This window comes from Quercus robur, chromosome 12 (assembly GCF_932294415.1).
Source record: "Quercus robur chromosome 12, dhQueRobu3.1, whole genome shotgun sequence".
Classification (NCBI taxonomy): Eukaryota; Viridiplantae; Streptophyta; class Magnoliopsida; order Fagales; family Fagaceae; genus Quercus; species Quercus robur.
In genome coordinates this window covers 33,374,430-33,393,564 of record NC_065545.1, presented here as the reverse complement: position 1 = coordinate 33,393,564, position 19,135 = coordinate 33,374,430, and the positions used below count along the sequence as shown (strand labels likewise).

Below are 19,135 nucleotides of genomic sequence, written 5' to 3'. Positions count from 1 at the left end.
ATTAATTGTCTAATTTTATGTTTGGCCTCCCAAATATAAATTCTTAGCTTCATCTCTGAGTAAAACCATTATTAAATTTTTTTACCCCTTCAAAAATTTATGCCAATAATTAATAACTAAATTGGCAGGAAAAAAAAGAGACAAGTCTTAGTTCAACCACATAAAAGTTCAAGCGATCTTAATGCACTTTCCCATTATAGAGGTAAAAATAAAATTACCTTCAAGCCAAAAAATTTTTCCAACTCACTACTACCGTACTACGTGACAGTTATAGAAACTATTCACATGTACTCGTAATCACACGATTATGTGACTCGTTTAAATATTTCCTTATAAATTGTCACAAAGTTGGTTAGAGTTACCATGGTCCTAAAAGAAGTAATACAGCTGTAAGAAATTTGGGAAGGCCAAAACGACGATGGGTTCATGTGAAACGACGGAGAAGTGAGCACATCTGAGCAGGAGGGACGTAGTTGTTTTTACATGAACACGTCGAGAGTTGAGGCATAACCAATAGAAAGACGCCACTTCACAATTAATACCACGTGTACTCCATTCAACGAATCCCACATCAAAGACAAAAACCTGAACCAGTAATTGAAAGCTCAGTCTGACAAAAAAGACACCAAACCCGGCCAATTCCACAGGCAAATTCGTTGACAATCAAGGTTATTTTGGTAACTTCAATCTCTTTCATTTAGTTTACGAAGACCCCCAGAACCCCTTTACATTTTAAGCAAAATCATTCAAACCTCACTGAATTTCTCTCGTTTTCGATCCGATCACGACAATGGAGGTCTATTGAAATCTCAAAAGGAAAAATTGAACGATTCCATTCTGTTGGATCTCTCTGAATTCAAATCTATTCGCTGCGTTTTCGCCATGGCCGCACCGTTTTTCTCAACGCCTTTCCAACCTTACGTCTATCAGGTGCTCACTACTTCAACACTATGTGTCTTCCACAATTCGATGGCATTTTTGGTTTTTGTTCTTTTCTCTCTGTTTGGTTGCCTAGAAAACTTAGGAAAATGAAGAAAGTTGAAGTTTTTATTTATTTATTTATTTCTGTTATTTTTGAACACATCTCGCGGTAGCTGAATGGAGTTGGTTCTTTTAATTTTGTATGTGAATTTAGTGACTTGCTTTTGGTTTGGCGTTTGATCCGATTACCGATTTGCTTTATGTACATTGTTGGAGATTTTGTTATTCAGTTTGTATTTAGGTTTTCATTTGGCGGAGGCAAGTTTGTGAGACAATTACGCTATTAGCTAAGTTTGATCAATGGTTTCAAGTTATTAACGTAGTTAGTTCATGGAGGTTTAAGAAAAATAGCAAAATGCTATTTTCTAGCACATGCTGATCTCAATGAGGAGGAGAATCGCAATTTTCTAAATGGTAAAGATTAATCAATGATTAGGTTTTCTAGGAAAATAAGGATCATTAGGCATATAATTTTTTTTTTTTTTTAACAAAGAAGTAAATTATGTATTGATAGGAAAGAGTGGAAAGTGTAGTGAGAGAGGTGCAAAGAAAGAAAATGACAGTAAGGGAAATTCTAAGTGAAGGCAGATTGTTTGGGATATATCTTCTGGAGCAACAAAGATGATATTCGGAGAGGCTGTTAGTGCATCAAGTGGTGAAACAAGAATTTGACATGGAGCAAGAATACTAATCATTCCTGAAGTTGGAGAAGGCATTGCTGCTGTATTTACGGTACAGGCATACAGCCATTATCCTCAGCTAGCCTATTAATTCAACCACTTAAAATTAGATTCCTCCAAGCCATCATAGGAGTTGTGCTTGGAGCAAGATTCATATGCCCTCTCCTAATTCAAGTTGGCATTAACAGTAGGGTGTATTGCTCATGATGTCTATGAAGCATGCTTACTGCAAGTTAAATGGCTGGACCAACTGCTCCTAGATCTTCCCACATGGAGGGCATCCCTTGGCTAGCTAGAGTAGATAGGATTCTTGAGGGTGTAGCCATTTTAATTATTCACGTATTGCTTTTAGGATTTTGATTTGTGGACTCAATACTATAGGGCACAAAACTGTTATTTATTTATTTATTTATTTTTGATAAGTAAAGAAAATTCTATTCAAAATCATAAAAAGGAGTCACCCAAGTATACAGGAAGTATACAGCAAGGGACCAAAACAATCAAATACACAAATTACAAGCATCCAACTGATTTTATTTATTTATTTATTTATAAGCAATAAATTTTATAACTTGAATAGGCTACTTAAGGAAAACTATTGATAGATTGGGATGACTGAATTCAGAATGCATTGCCAACAGCTATCGTTTTGCGAATTCAGCCAAGAATTTGGCAAATTATTTAGAGCAGAAGTAGTAAGTCTAATTACTAGTTGCACTTCATATCATAACATTTAATCATATCTGTACTTATCAAAAAAAAAACCATATCTGTTAATCTTGTAAGTTGTGTAAATTTAGGGATGACTAGACTGGTGGTTGCATATTTTTTTTGATAGTTCAATAATTCGAATAATGGGGGAGGGGGGATTTGAAATGTAGATGTCTACGTTGGAAACACCAGGAAGTGCTAGCTGAGCTACAAGGCTATTGGCAGTGAACAATGCAAGATTTAGATTAGGGAGAGTAAAACAACTAATAAAAGCAAGTCGACTTCAATGAGAATTAATTAGATTGGGTTTTCCCAGTTAATGTTTTTAGGAATTAAACTTATGCTAAATATTGAGTCTTGTTATGGATAGATATATTGAAGTTTCAATAATCACATAGTATGTCTAATGGTATAGATATAGAGAATTGAACCTAAAAAAGTCTTAGGAAAATTATTAATATGGCATAATACATTCTCTTCCCTTCATGCTTTTTCTTAAAGCTGCAGCTGAGATTTGGTTATTGAGTGTACATTTTCCATGAGTTTTTTAGTTTATTTTTAGCTTATTTTGGTTATGTACAGCTTTTTATAGCCTCACCTTTTCAATTACTAGTATACTTTAACCAACTTTCAGCAAAAAGAAAAATAAGCTGATGCCAAATGGACACTGAATCTTTTGGAGTTTTTTCTGTGGCATAACTAATATCTTTAGGTGTTATACTTGTCAACATCAGTAAGAAATATGAACCTTTACAGTTGAAAATGCAAATTTTTTCCCCTGATAAGTAATAGATACATTGAAAAGAGGTGCAACCTAGTACAGAGTTGTACAAGGGAAGTTCCAAAAAAGAATATTTCTACCAAGAAAAGTAGCATTGTTTGGATGGACTGCAGACGTTTGCTTCTGGCAAAATACTGACAGTTGGCAACCTAAGGAGAAGGGGAATAATTGTGCATAGATACTGCACGTGTATGATTTGTGAGGAATTGGTAGTTCATCCTCATTTAAGGTAAGTAAAAATTTTCTTAAGAAAAAAAAAATACAAAAACAAGTATATGGGTGGTGTACTTAAAAGTGAGAAATCAACAAAATTTGCAAGAAATCAATAGAAAGTACAAGAATCTAGGAACTTGAGAAAATTAGAGTAGGAATGGCTCCTAGGTATGGCCACCTACTTGTACAAAGCACATAAAAAATTTGCTTAAAATAAATTGTAGTATGTTTGAATCCTTCAAACATTCAACGACTGTGTTCTTTCTGGATAGTCCACATTAAGTACAAAGGGATCACATTCTAAATATCACCATTCCGATGTCTAGCAAACCTCACCTTCCAACAAAATAGCATATCAAATACCCTCATAGGCTGACCCACTTAGCCCAAATAAACAGAACAATGAAGACCATAAGTATCTGGCCATATCTCAATGTAGATGCAACTGATCAACTGATCCTCCATCCTTCTTATACATGCAACACCATTACACAACAATTATGTTTCTTCTTCTTCTTCTTCTTCAAAAAAAAAAAAAAAAACCAATTATGTTTCTTCTTCGTAGGTTATCTAGAGTCAGAGTTTTCTCCAATGCTGCTGTCCAAATAAAAAGTATACCTTAGTAGGAGATTTGATCCTCCAAATACCTTTCCACAAGAAATACTGCACATCTCCCGCATATAGCTCTTTATAAAAGGATTTGACCTCGAATGACCTGCTCTTTGATGGTCCCCAATCAATATAGTCTTTAGCATCTTGATTGACCTTTATGGAGGATATAAAATTAAGGAAATCTATTAAGACATACATCTTCCAGTCTTGGATAGCTTTAAGAAAGGTGACATCACAATGAAGATGACCTGCTTTCCAGATCATATAGTCTGCCACAGTAGCCTTCTTATTTGAGCATGTCTATATCAATCTGGGTTCTGGGAAAGTGTCTTTAAGACAACCATCCCCAAGCCACCTATCATGCCAGAGATGAATATTGGTACCATTACCAACCTCAAAGGTGATGCAGTTAGAAAACTTTCCCCAGCCCCGTATGATATGTTTCCAGAGACAAATAAAGCAGGGGTCCCTGCTTGCCATCAAACACCAACCACCTTCTTCCAGCCACTTCATGTATTTTTTGTCCACCACCTTCCTCCAGAAACATCTTTTTCCGTGGCAAACCTCAATAACCATTTTCCCAATAGAACTTGGTTAAAAGATACTGAACTCCTTTTGCCCAATCTGCCATGTTGAATTGATTCATAGATCTTCTTCCAGATAACAAGATGGAGTTTAAATTCATTTCTTAAACTATCCCATAGAAAATCTTTCTGCAAAATTTTCAATCTGTTTTGCATGAATAGAGGGGAAGGGAAAAAGAGAGAGAAAATATGTAGGCATGCTTGGAAGTGTGCTCTTTATTAAAGTGAGCTTACCTCCCTTAGAAAAGTACAACTTCTTCCACCCCGCTAACCTCAGTTACATTTTCTCTAATATAGGGTTCCATATTTCCCTAGTTAACCTTATGTGAGTACATTGATTAATGCCTTGCAAGTTCATATATGTATTTGCCTCATGGAAAGGGAGATTTTGCCGTAGTGAGAAGGGTGACATTTGAGGTGCTGTCCCTCTTTGCATAATGTAGAAAATTTGGTGAGGAATAGTCGCACCCTTAATAATATAGAGTAAAGCAAAAAATCTTTGAAGAGTATTGTCTTATGCTCATTATATGATTGAATTCATGCTTTTGGAAATTTAGATTGTGATACTTTTTTAGATTTCATTGCTTTTAAATGTAATTTTATATGAGGATGTATTATTATAGTCCTTTGTATGGCCAAGAGTCTTGTACTCAACTGGCATCTCTTGGTTTTTCTAATGGAGATGTCCAGGGTTCAAATACCCTCTCCCCCATTTATAACTATCAAAAAATAATCGTCCTTTGTATGCATTTTCCCTTTAAGTAAAACTTTTACTTGTAAAAAGAAAATGCAATTATTTCTAGTTAATTAATCTAAAAATGTGTATCTCTTCTGTAGTTCTTTCTCAAGGGGATAGAAAATGTAGAACTCTAAAGCAAACTAAAGAGAAATGATAACCAAAAATGCTGGGAAGTTATGGTGAATGGTCATCTTACTTAGTTGAAAATGAGTTTCAACAGTTAGCATACAAAATGTAATGTCTGGACAAATTGTAGACTCAATATGAGTTTCAACCATAACTAGCATACAAAATGGATACTCATGTATGAATTATGATCATATTGTAGACTTAATATGAGTCTACTCTATATAGAGTAGTGTATGTTCTTGTATGCAAACAGTATCTGTAGAGTGTCATTTTTGTGTTTTGTGGGTTCTCTGTAGTTTATCCATTGCTTTCTTAGTCAGGGATGGAAATCTGATATGATAAAATCTACTTTGAATCCAATGCTCTGCTATGAACTTATTTGCATGTGATTTTGTGGTTATTCCTTGTTTAAGCTCATTTTTTTGGTTTTTGTCGGTTTGATGTAAGGAGTATGTGTGCTCGTGTTAAGTGAATTGTGCAAATACTTGATGGATTTTGATGTCTTTCTAACTGATATTCATATTTTACTACTGTAGAGCCCACAAGATGCTGTGATACCTTTTCAGATTCTGGGTGGTGAAGCTCAGGTGGTTCAGGTATATTCCTTATTGCTCCAAAGTGTATAATGTTTTTCCCCTTATTCCTCAGCTCCTGTATCTTTATTTCTCTTAAAACATTTAATTGGATGGTTTTTGCATTTTCAGATAATGTTGAAGCCACAAGAAAAGGTTGTTGCAAAGCCTGGTAAGTTTGTGTTTTTGATGGATGGTTTAGTTGATGGTCTATCTAAAGAGAAATGATATCAATTTGTTATCCTATCAGCCATTTTTTTTCTTTCTAATTTTTCTCCTGCTTTTTTTTTTTTTTTTTTTTTTTTTGGGGGGGGGGGGGGTGTAGTTGGGTTAGTCAGTGCACATCTATATGCTAATTTTTAATTTTGTTGCTTATCTATTGAGGATTACATTCTTGCAGTTGATACTAAAGTAGTCAATGAGAAAATTATCTTAGTGATTAAAGAAGTATAGTGTCAGAGACTTTTTTTGGGGTGATGGATGACATAGATAATCTTATCCTATGATGTTTCTCATTGCCAATCATGGCTATGCGTAGATTAGGGGCCTATCTATCCATTTGAGGCATGCCAAGAGCTTTTAACTTGCTTGATTGATTTTAATAACAAACTGGTTTCACTTGAAGTGTGGTTTGCCTAAGATTGCATTTTACTATTTTAGCCTTACTTTTAATTTGGAAGCTGTTTGATTGACATTACTTTGTATGGAATGCATCTTTTCTTTTCCTTTTTATTTTGGAAGGATGTTGTGTTAGTAAATCTTTTCATTGTACATACTTTGGATACTGAGAAAAGGAGAAGGGATCAATTAATTAGTTAATTAAACTTTATGTATACTATGCTAAGGATTGTTATTGTTTGAATGCTAATTTATGTCGAGTTGCCCAGAAATAGATTTCCTTTACACTTCAAACTGGATGTCTGGTTGTATTCCACATGCACTGCACTACCTTTGAATTAATACTGTTAAATCTTTGCATTGTACACACTTTGGATACTGAGAAAGGAAAAGGGATCAATTAATTAGTTAATCAAATTTTATGTATAATATGCTAAGGATTTTTGTCGTTTGGATGCTAGTTCATGTCAACTTACTCAGAAATGGATTTCCTCTACTTTGACTTCAATCTGGATGTCTGGTTGTGCTCCACATGCATTGCACTGCCTTTGAGTTATTGTTGTTCTTAGGAATGACCTGCTCTTACTTTTGTAGAGCAAATACTGCTCCTTACTTCTGTTCTTAGTTCCTTAATTCCTTTGCTATTTTGGCTTGCATATCCACACCCAGATACACATTATTCAGGAAAGGCTACTGGATGCAATTTTTATTTTTCTGTGCAATTCTTAATAGTCCACATTCATTGGCCAGAAGATCATCTTCTTGAATCCTCAATCTAGCCAACGCAGTTATATACATTTAGAAGGGGGTTGTTGCTGGTTTGTTGGCTCCCTAAGTGATGGAATTTTATTAATGTCAGGGAAAAGACATGGAGAGCTCATTGAAAATTACTTGTCGGAATCTTTATGGGATTGTCGTAATCTCAAATAGTTATCTTCTATTTTATAAAGTGGATTATAGATTTAATTTGACATTCCATACTTGACCAAAGTCGTATTACGTTTTTTTTTTTGAGTTACAGATCATAAAATGTCCTTGTGTTTTTTAATGTGTTGCAAAAAATTGTAGGTTCCATGTGCTTCATGTCTGGGTTCATCGAAATGGAAAATGTTTTTGTCCCTGAAAATGAAGTAGGTATGTGGCAATGGCTTTTTGGGAAGAGTTTGAGTAGCATAATTCTTCGTAATCCTGGTCCAACTGATGGATTTGTTGGGATTGCTGCACCTTCTCTTGCAAGGATTCTCCCGGTTAGTGCTTTTCAGACATACCACATATCTATGAATACTTCATTTCTTGCTCATTTTAAGTGGGCATGGCTGACGATCCATACTTTTATTGGATATAGCTAACTATAGTCTTATTTATGTTTCTGGATGGACATTATTTTACAGATTGATTTGGCTATGTTTAATGGAGAAATTTTATGTCAGGTAGAGCTAAATTATTTGCTTTAATTGTCCATTTGTTCTTCTAAGTTTACAATCCTTTTCATGTATTTTCCCAGTCTGCTGTGACCAATGTACTGTGGTTGTCTTCTGCTATCACCTTGTCTTTCTCTTTCTCTGTCATCTAGATTTTTATGTGACTTAGTTGAAATTGATTGTAGCCAGATGCATTCCTTTGCTCAGTCAATGATGTGAAGGTCAGTAATACAGTTGATCAACGAGCACGTAATGTCATCGCTGGTGCTGAGGTGAGATATTTGGTAGTTTAAGATTTGCCTCCTCTCCTCTCTCTTCTTTTTATTTTTTGGTTTGACTGGCCTCTTGCCATTGCTCCTTCTAGCAGTTGAGTCTTGTTTCTTTCTTCATTCTCTCCTCTTCTTCTTCTTCTTCTTCTTCTTCTTCATTTTCCTCCCCTTTTGGGGGGAATGTTCTATCACTCTGCATTTTTTCTCTGGTCTCCCAATTTTGCTGTGTGTATGTATTAGGGTGGCATGTAAATGTTTCTATTTAGGGTAAATAATATGTTAATGTAATTATAGGGATTTCTGAGACAGAAGCTATCAGGCCAGGGGCTTGCATTCATACTTGCGGGTGGATCAGGTATGAACTTTCTGACTCAAATATACATTCTTATAAAATTTGTTTTGTTTCTGTTTTCTTCCTTTATTTTTTAACAAACAACCCCCCCCCCCCCCCCCCCCAACAAGGGGAAAAAAACCCTTTTCTTTTTTCCTTTTTTTGTGCTTCTTTGTTGATTATCTTACTTCCTGGATAGGTACACCCCCCCCCCCCCCCCCCAAGAGGGGGAAAAAAAACCCTTAAATGCTTCTTCTTCTTCTTCTTTTTGTGTGTGTGTTTCTTGGATGATTATCTTACTTCCTGGATAGGTATATCTTTAGTTCAGAGTACCAAAATCAAGCTTCAATGTTCACCCTTTAGACTAATCCTCTGTGGGTTTCTCTGTTTGCTAGTTGTGCAGAAAAATCTTGAAGTGGGTGAGTTATTAGTTGTTGATGTATCTTGTATTGTTGCCCTGACAACCGCAGTCAATGTTCAAGTAAAGTACAATGGTCCTATGAGAAGAGCAGTGTTTGGGGTGAGCTTTGATTATCCATCTTACTTTTTGTTTCCTTGCGGTTTTTCATCAACTCCACCCATTTGTATGATGTCATTGGTGTTTACACCATGTGTAGTAGTAACCGTAAGATATTCTGAGACACCTCCCCAGGGTTTGAGAGTGGTGATTGATAGGCAACCTTACTCTCAATTATTTTGGAGATGCTGATTCCGGAAAACCTTTAAAATAAAGTGCATTGTTCTTCATATTTTCAATTAACCTTGTTAGCAAAGAAAAATTCTACGTATGCATTGTTTTTCAAATGGTAATATTGAAGCTGGGCAAGTTTAGCACCTTAGGTATATATGTTTTTGATAAGTAGCACCTTAGGTATATGTTGCTGCCTCCAATGGTGAAAAATTAGGTGGTTCTGGGACCTTAGAGATAAGGTTGACCCAGCTTTTCTGTAGTTGCATTATCTTGGAAGAGCTAATTTTGTGTCGTTTTATACCCAACAAATAGGGTCTCATTTGTTGGGTCCAGCCAGTTTGGTGCCCAAAATTACCTCATCTTCACTGATACCCATAACTGTCCTAATACCACATCAATTATTTTGTTTCTACTTTCCAAGAAGGTAGTTTTTCTTAATTGTGTTTGTCAACTTGCAGGGTGACAATCTAGTAACAGCTACTCTAACGGGCCCAGGCATTGTCTTTATCCAGAGTTTACCCTTTCACCGATTCTCTCAGCGCATTGCCAGGTATTGGCTTCTTGCAGCCTGAATTCAATTCCATCAGTAAAACTCGGAGTATTAGATTTCACTTTATATCTGTAAATTCTTTTCTCCCAAAAAGACATTTCCTTTTATTTTGATCCTAACTAAATGAAAGTTTTTCTGGTTTACAGGGCTGTTACATCCCCTAACATGAGGGAGAATCCAAAGTTCTTCATTCAGATAGCCATTTTCTTTTTTCTGGCATATGTTGTGATTGTATCTTCATTAATCTTAACTGATGTATGAATTATAGTTGTCTTTCTTCTTCTTTTTTTAATCAATTTCTTCTAAAAACCAATATTATATATCCCCTGTTTTTTAAATGATGGGCTCGGTTAGTTTGATTTCAATATAGGAAAAAAAGGAGAGGCTTTCTTGCTGTTTGATTATCTTATATCTATAATGCATGTTCTGTCAAAAGCTTGCATAAAGGTCATGTTGGAATGGTGGCCTCCATATGTTGATGGGGAAGCTAATATATTATTATTGAATCCTCCCATTTTTTTCAATTCTTAGGTAGATGTGAATCATGATATTTATTTGATTTTTAAATGTCATGCATCTTATATCTAAAACTAATTTGGAGGGAATAAAAATTTGAGGGAATTGGAGGATTCAATGGACAGATCTTACCCCCATATTATTCATGGTCCTGCCTGTGAACATAGATCCCTTTACCTGGTTCATGGTCCTGCCCATGCACAACATAGATCCCTTTTCCTGCATTTAACCACGAGGGAACATGGGGCACAAATGGCATAAAATGAAACAAAATTTCTTGAAATTTTAGTGGATACTCCTAATATGATAGGTCTTGAGGAACAATTAAATTTCACAATATTTTTTACATTTGTCAAGGTGGCAAGTTGTGATTTGTGTATAATAAAAGTGATGACAGGGGTGGTCTTAATGGAAATAATGTTGCCCTAATCCCAATTTGTCACTTCAACAAGTTATGAAAGAAGTTGTGATTGTCTATTTTTGTATGTGATCTTCTTTTGTTTTTTTTTTAAGAAAGGCTCAAAATTTCTCAAGGGGGAAGCCATAAAATAATTGGGTTAGAGTGCACTTTACATGGAGGTTAAAGTGACACTTCTGGTGTAATAGCATTTTTTGGTGGTGTCTTATGTTTGTAGATAGACCATATTTTCCCTTCCCTTATTATCTACTCTATCTTTAAAAAAAACACTTTACACACCCTAAGTCTAGCGTCTATTCTAAATTAGCCCTTGGCTTTCACAATTGTAATTTTTACCTTCAATCTTCAAAACTTCTATTTATATCATCGATAAAAAAAATTATAAGTAACAAGGATTTAAGAAGAAATTTGAGCAACAAACAAAAAAAATTATAATGTGATGGGGAGAACTTGTATTTAATTTGTAACAAGGATTTAAGAAGAAAATTAAACAACAAATAGGGCCGGCCTTAGGCCTAGGCCATTTAGGCCATCGCTTAGGGCCCATACAAGAGAAAGACCCCCAAATTTTGGGGTAAAAATTGAAATATATATATTTTGAGATATAGGGGAAAAAAAATAGTTTTACATTTTTTCTCTACTTTTAAGAAGTTCCAAAGAATTTAATAATGCTAGGGATAATACAAATTTAAATACATAGGGCTTACAAATATGTGTCACTAATCACAAGAAATAATTTAGATGGGAAAATGCTATAAATACTATAAATTTTACTTCAAAACCTTTACAAATTGATGTGACAATTAATATGATTTGTGAACATCAACAAACTAAATGCATTTTTAATTAATTTTTATGATTGGTGATACATCTTTATAAGTCTCATGTTGTAAAATTTATAATATCTCTAACATCATTCATTCATATAATTGTTTATTATTTTTTTGAAGTGTCACTAATCACATTCATTGATACATCGTTTGTAAGTTTTTTGTAGTTAAATTTATTATAGCTTTAGCATTTCAACCAACAAAAAAAAAAAAAAAGCATATTACAAGATAAAAAGAATGGATTTTTGTTATAAAAAAAATTATGATATCAAAAACTAGTTAAATATTATTTAAGTAATAACAAAAAAGCCGCATTTAAATATATCGCTTTAGGCCTTAAAGTTTGTTGGGCTGCCCCGACAACAAACAGGATTAAAGCAAAGAAAAACACAATAGGATTGAAGCTAGAACAATTAAATATCAATGGTTGGACTCAAATAGCTTAAGATATATTCAAATTTGATTTTTTTTTTGGAAAATATAAGAAAAGACTAGCTATTATATTCAACTGAAGGCAGACACAGTACACTGTGCCTCCTTTCTTGAAGTCATTGATAGTGCTTCACTTGTAAAAACCTCCTTCGAGCTTTTTGCAATGATGGTCTCTGCAGTTTGGATGCGGCGCAATAAAGTCCGTCTGGGTGAAACAGCACTTCCACTGGGGTAGATTCCTTCCTCTGCTTATGATGCTCTTCAGGAGTTTCAGCAGCTACGTCCTACGCATGCCACAATACCGAGGACAACTCGTGTAGTGCGTTGGAGGCCACCACCTGAAACCTGTGTCAAGGCGAACCCCGACGGAGCGGTTTTCTCACAGGATGGACTAGCTGGCATCGGCATTATAATCCGGAATGAACAAGAATTAGTTATGGCTGCTCTCTCACAACAAATTCCACTACCTACTTCGGTGGAGATGGTGGAAGTGTTAGCGGCTCGCCAGGCTTTGGTTTTTGCTAAGGAACTCGGTTTTGACAGGGTGATTGTGGAAGGAGATTCTGCAAACACTATTACCTCTATCAATGGAGGTCACATGGATCACTCAGCTTTGGGTCATGTATTGTTGGATATCAAACGATTATTTTCTTGTTTTTCTTACATTTCAGTTAAGCATATTAATAAAGAAGGAAACTATGTGGCACATAAGCTTGCTAGGTGAGTTGCCAGTTATCCTTTTTTGGTCTGGATGAAGTTTGTTCCACCAGACATTCTTGAGGTGTACCAACTTGATTTATTGAGGATGCAATAATAAGATCTCTACCCCTGAGGGGATTTTTCTCAAAAAAAAAGAGAAAAAAGATATAACAACTAAATCTTACCCATCCAACTTCATTAAAACTCACATGCTAGTCATGTGACTTTTTAAAATACTATATACATAATAAGAGAAGAGTTCAAGTTAACACATTTTTTAAACCATTGGATTTAAGTAGATCCAACGGTAAAAAAAAGACCCTCATTAATGCTAATATTCTGATTAGGATCTCATTAATTATTCTTCATTTATTATATTTTATATCTATCTCTAAACCCAATAAAGTGTTATATTTGACTCTCTCTCTATCTCTTCCTCCTCCACCGTTGTTCCATCTCCATGGATAGATTGTTGGCAGAAGAAGGAAAAAAATAAAATAAAAATAACTGCGGAACACTGACATTGGAGGTTTGTGAGAAGGAAAACAAAAATGAAAATCATTTTGTTCGATTTGCAGTCACTTCTCGGATGTTTTTGATGAAGATCAATTTATTAATGTTCTGGCTAATGATGTAAGAGTTGTAAAAAAACTTCCAAAGGAATTGGCAAATGTGTCTAAATCAAAGAAAGATTTCAGAAGCTAGTCTAGCGTAGAATACTATGAGGAGGAGATTACTAACTCCTGGTTAAATGATCAGGCAGGGGTGGAGCTAATTAGCACGGCCCCCCCAAAATTTTTAAATTTTCCCTTAGAGTATATAAAAAAAAGACATGGGCCCCTCCAAGATTTAGATCCGGCCCCCCCAAATTATTTTCAACAACTAGTCCAATACAACTTCAAATAAAACAAAAATATTTGTTTACATTCAGCCCAGCCAGCCAACCCAAAATCCTTAATCATACAAAATTCTTCTCCTCTAAACTAAAGACACTTCTAGCCCAGCCCAACCCCAAATTTGAAATCCCTAATCCTAATCAAACAAAAATCACCTCACGCTTCTGCCTAAATTCCTAGTCTTCATGCAGTCATGCCTCTGCACTCTGCTTGACGGCCTCAGTTCATGCTGCCTGAATTCCCAGTCCTCACGTCATGCGATCACACCTCTCCGACTCGCTGTGATGTTGTAGCTCCACTAGTCACTGACCTCACCTAGCCTTCATTGCTCAACCTCAAGTCCTAAAGCCATCACCTCAATTCCTCAAGGTATCTCATTCAATTATTCTCATCTCAATTCTCTCTCTTTTTCTCTAGAACTAAACTAAATACTAAATAGCATAATAGAAATATCAAGTATGTGTATGTGATATCTTTTGCTAGTAAAGCAATTTATATTTATTTGACTTTATCTTTTTGTGTTTATTGTTATTGGATTCTTTATTCTTGACTCACTAACTCTATGACTCAGCCTTTTTGGCTTTTGTGTTGTTTGTCTCTTGAGTGGGTCCGGGTGGGGTGAGGGCTATAAGACTGTGTAAGAATGAATTTTATATGATAATTTATTATATCTCTCTTCCAAGTTAGTTTATCATTTTTTGAATTGATTTTTTTTTTTTTTTGGGATTGAAATTAGGTGCCAAATAATGAGCAAATGACAAACAATTAATGCATTTTTTTAAGAAAAAGTTGTATGTCATTCAAAACTTAGGTAATCTATAGAAACAAATGTTGATGCTTCAATGTCTGTTGAGCGTCCCTCCAAATGCACAAAAATTTAATCTAAAGGGATAGATCATGATCTAGGATCACATAAATAAATATATGAATTCCCTATCAACGAACAAGATGTAATTCGATTTGCTTATCTCATAACAGGTTAGAAACATAGACTATTCATATAAAGGACCGAAAAATTATCGTCGTAGTTTTGAATCACATGAAAATTGGTTGAATTATATTTTAGTATATCTCAACTACAACCCGCCCCCCCCCCCCCCCCAAGTAATTATTCCTGGCTACGCCCCTGTCATTAGGTATGTTTATTTGACTGCTTCTGGTCCATGCATTTGTTGGTTTTCTTTTTCTAAATTCAACATCTTATTATTTACATATCTCTTCAGTTTTTTCCCCCTTTAATGCTATCTTATTATATTATATTTCTTTTCAGATTATTCAAGCTTCCAAATCTGATTCTCATTTAGCAAATAACTATTTACCTCTAGACATTCAGAAACTGCGCTGCCATGCCTGTTATGAAGCCCTTCGTTTTGCACCTCGAATTGAAGCAATGGGAAAAGTAATTTCTCCAAAATGCTCATCTGATTTTTGGTGTGGTGTGGCTTTATCTCCACTGTGTCCTATGCAATGACCATTCCACCGTTGTTCCAAAATGATTTTCATTTTTGTTTTCCTTCTCACAAACCTCTGATGTTAGTGTTCCGCAATTATTTTTTTATTTAGTTTTTTCCTTCTTTTGCTGGCAATCTATCCGTGGAGGTGGAAAAACGGTGGAGGAGAAAGAGATAGAGAGAGAAACGTAGAGAGAGAGAGTCAAATATAACACTTTTTTTGGGTTTAGAGTTAGATATAAAATATAATAAATAAGAGATAATTAATGAGATCCTAATCGGAATATTAGCATTAATGAGGGTCTTTTTTTTTATCGTTGGATCTACTTTTTTTTTTTTTTTTGAGAAACAAACACACACACACACAAGGGAGAGGGAAAGGGGTTCTAACACAAAGGCACACCACAACTCCACTCAAAAGCCATGATCGTTGGATTTACTTAAATCCAATGGTTTAAAAAAGGTGTAACTTGAACTCATCTCACATAATAAATGAAACATAAAATAGAGTAAAAATATAAGAGAATAGATTAATGAGCCTTTTTTATATTTATTTATTGGGCTTAAATTCTCTCCAGGTTGGAGAAGAACTCATCTTCGATTTCAAACTTCAAACTGTCCTATCTCAATCTCTCGGATGTCCAACTAATCCTTTACATCCTAATCTCCCAAGCAAGACAAGACAAATCAATATGCTAAATCTTATTGAACAAATTTTTTATTCTTGACCTCTTTCACCGAGGTGGGATACGTGAAGCAAATACTAAAAGGAATCTATGCATACATTTCATAGTGCCTCTTCCTCCTAGTTTACCCAACATCACTCTTGCATGCTTCTTGTTCAGTTTTATTAATTCTTGTTCAACAAAATCTTTACAAAGATTAAGAACATTCTTTAAATCTTTCTAGAATAAGATTAACTTTATCACTAGAGAAATTTGTGGGAAATTCATCAACCCCAATATAATCATAACGTTGAAGGTATAATGTATTCAATATTTGATTGAAACTCCATTTAAAAAAGAAAACATTTCTTGAACAAAGGAAGTCTCATCAACAGTGTAGGTTATGTGCTCACTTTGTATGCATATAATATTAATCAAGGCCATCTTGTCTCGTTGGCTATGCTCTTTGGGATAGTTATCATAAATTTGTGGAGAATCCTAGTTTATGACACAAAATTCATCATTCCATTCAATTGTGCACATTGATTGATTATCTAATCTGCCTTGTGTTTTACGAGTTTGACATCATGAAAGGAGTTTTATATTCTACATCATCGATTTTATCGTTAAGTCCATCTTTCAGCATGTCTGAAGCTTTGTAGTCTCCTCTAGGCGTCTCTATACATGCTATCGTTAGTTCCTGTCATTAAAGATGTTAGAAATATTGAATGATTGTATTGTATTTCATAATCAAAGAATATACATGAGTGCCTTTATATAGGAGGCATATGTGTGCGATACAAGTAAATATGTGTGCATTACAAGTAAAAGCGTAGTACAAGAATGTGTGCTATACAAGTAATCTAGCTGGGCCTAAAACCCATAACACAATATACGTTAACAGCCCCCCTCAAACTCAAGGTGGATGTGAGACCAGCTTGAGGTTGTCAACCAAATCACGAGTGCATCCCTTAGGAAGTGACTTGGTGAAGATATCTGCAAGTTGATCTTTGGAGGAGACTGAGAAAAGCTTGAGAGCACCATGGACAAGATGATAACAGATAAAATGACTATCAATCTCGATGTGTTTAGTCTGTTCATGGAAGACATCATTGTGAGTAATATGAATGACACTCTGGTTGTCATAATAAAGAGGAGTAGCAGAGGATGTAGACACACCTAAATTCTTAAGAAACCATCGTAGCCAAAGGAACTCAGATGTGGTATCAACAAGGGCACGATATTCTGCTTCAGTACTAGAGCGGACCACAAAAGTTTAAAGCAATAACCCGTAGTGGACCTGCAATCAGTGGGATCTCCTACCCAATCAGCATCAGAGAATGCACGGAGTACAAGAGGAGACTGAGCTGAGTAGAAAAGGCCATGGAAGAGAGTGCCCTTCAAGTATCGAAGAATGTGCAGAACAACAACATAGTGAGTTGATTGTGGAGCAGACAGATACTGGCTCACCTGATGAACAGCATAGGATATGTCTGGACGAGTAACTGTGGGATAAATTAGGCTGCCAACCAATCATCTGTAAAGAGAAGGATTAGACAATGGTTTCCCCTCTGAGGGTGTCAGATGCACATTAAGTTCAACTGGAGTGTCAACAGTCTTGCTGTCAGTGAGTCCAGCTCGAGACAAAAGGTCTGAAGCATACTTGACTTGAGTAATATAAAGGCCATCTGTGGAATGAGTAATTTCAAGACCTAAGAAATAGCTGAGATGTCCAAGATCTTTCATCTCAAACTGCTGACTGAGAAAATCATTGAGTTCTTGACTGCCACTGAGGTCATCACCAGTTATGATTATATCATCCACATATAGGAGAAGCAAAATGGTGCCTTTTTCAGTGCAACAAAGAAATAAGACAGAATCATACGAACTGGCAGTGTAATCCAAGCGATAGATAGTGGAGCTGAACTTGGCAAACCAAGCTCGTAGAGCTTGTTTAAGACCATAAAGTTCACGTCGAAGGCAACAAACCTTGTTTGATTCAACAGAGAGACTAGGAGGAGGTTGTATATAGACTTCTTCACTCAGATCCCCATTAAGGAAGGCATTTTTAACATCCATCTGAAAAAAGATCCCATTTACTAGCAGCAGCAACAACTAAGAGGGCATGAACAGATGAGATACAAGCAACTGGAGCAAAGGTCTCTTCATAATTAATCTCATACTCCTGTGTAAAACCTTTTGCAACAAGACGAGCCTTGTAGTGCCCAACGAACCCATCAGAGCGAGTCTTGATCTTATAGATCTACTTATAACCAACCATTGACTATCCAGGAGGGAGAGTGACCAGATCCCAAGTATGGTTTTTGGTTAATGCATTAAGTTCCTCTTTCATTGCAATCTGTCATAAAGGGTCAGTGGAGGCCTCACGATAGGTGTGAGGCTCGTGAAGTGTGGCAAAGGCAGTGTAACAATGATAGTTAAGTAAATGAGTAGGAATGGATCTTACCCGGGTGGAATGGCGAGGTGGAATGTCTTGTGGAGGATCTTTAGGTGGAGCAGGAGCCGGGGACCCAGGCTTAAGGTGGGGTAGCTTATCATCAACCTGTTCATCTTCAACCTGTTTAGGAGAAGCATAAAAAATATCTTGAGGTTGAATAGAGAAGTCCAAAGGAGGATCAAAAGTATTTGTAGAAGGAACAAGAGACTTATCTAGAAAGGCTTCTAAAACAAAGGAGGTAGTCAAGGAAGAACAAAAGTGAGAGAGTTCAACAAACAATCGATGTTCCCAAAAGACAACATTACAAGAAACACGAAGACGATGAGAGATAGGATCATAACACTTATACATTTTTTGAGTTTCACCATAACCAAGGAAAGAACAAAGTCTAGATCGAGACTCAAGTTTGTTGTGCTCATGAGGCTGAAGAAGAACGAAACAAGTAGATCCAAAGAAGCGAAGGTGATGATAGTCAGGGGGTGACCCAAAGAGACGCTCATACAGAGTCTGATTATGAATGACAGCGCTTGGAATGCGATTAATCGCATGAACAACATGAAGAGAAGTTTCACCCCAAATGGGGCAGGAACTTTGATAGAAAGAAGAAGAGTACGAACAGTGTCAAGAATATGACGAAGTTTTCTTTCGGCTCGACCATTTTGCTGAGAGGTACCTAGACAAGTTAGATGATGTACAGTGCCATAGGAATGTAACAGAGCTTGAAACGCATATTGAGTACATTCAAGAGCATTATCAGATCGAAAAGTTTTGATACGTTTAGAGAATTGTGTTTCAACCATTTTTGCAAAGTTGCTGTATATTGGTAAAATTTCAGAACGAGATTTCATAGGAAAGATCCAACTATAACGAGAATAATCATCAATAAAA

The 19,135-nt window shown here is 35.7% G+C and overlaps 1 protein-coding gene across 2 annotated transcripts; it reads left to right on the top strand.

Moving 5' to 3' along the window:
• The first annotated feature begins 714 nt into the window (after positions 1-714).
• Positions 715-10,286, top strand: LOC126709249 (uncharacterized). Of its 2 annotated transcripts, none has more exons than XM_050409395.1 (10): positions 715-930; positions 5,967-6,026; positions 6,135-6,174; positions 7,689-7,867; positions 8,012-8,050; positions 8,227-8,313; positions 8,605-8,665; positions 9,037-9,161; positions 9,791-9,882; positions 10,029-10,286. In XM_050409395.1, the coding sequence occupies exons 1-10, from the start codon at positions 883-885 to the stop codon at positions 10,141-10,143; spliced, it is 846 nt and encodes a 281-aa protein (XP_050265352.1). In that variant the 5' UTR covers positions 715-882; the 3' UTR covers positions 10,144-10,286. The 2 variants fall into 2 exon arrangements, with proteins under 2 accessions (XP_050265352.1, XP_050265351.1); XM_050409394.1 differs by having other exon boundaries at positions 715-948.
• Positions 10,287-19,135: the final 8,849 nt, after the last annotated feature.

What these genes read in the sequence shown, in the direction of transcription:
- LOC126709249 (XM_050409394.1), top strand. Translation starts at nt 883, where the DNA reads ATGGCCGCACCGTTTTTCTCAACGCCTTTCCAACCTTACGTCTATCAG. An exon ending in AGGTGCTCACTACTTCAACA is followed by an intron (nt 949 to 5,966) that starts CTATGTGTCTTC and finishes TTACTACTGTAG; the next exon opens with AGCCCACAAGATGCTGTGAT. An exon ending in ATGTCATCGCTGGTGCTGAG is followed by an intron (nt 8,314 to 8,604) that starts GTGAGATATTTG and finishes ATGTAATTATAG; the next exon opens with GGATTTCTGAGACAGAAGCT.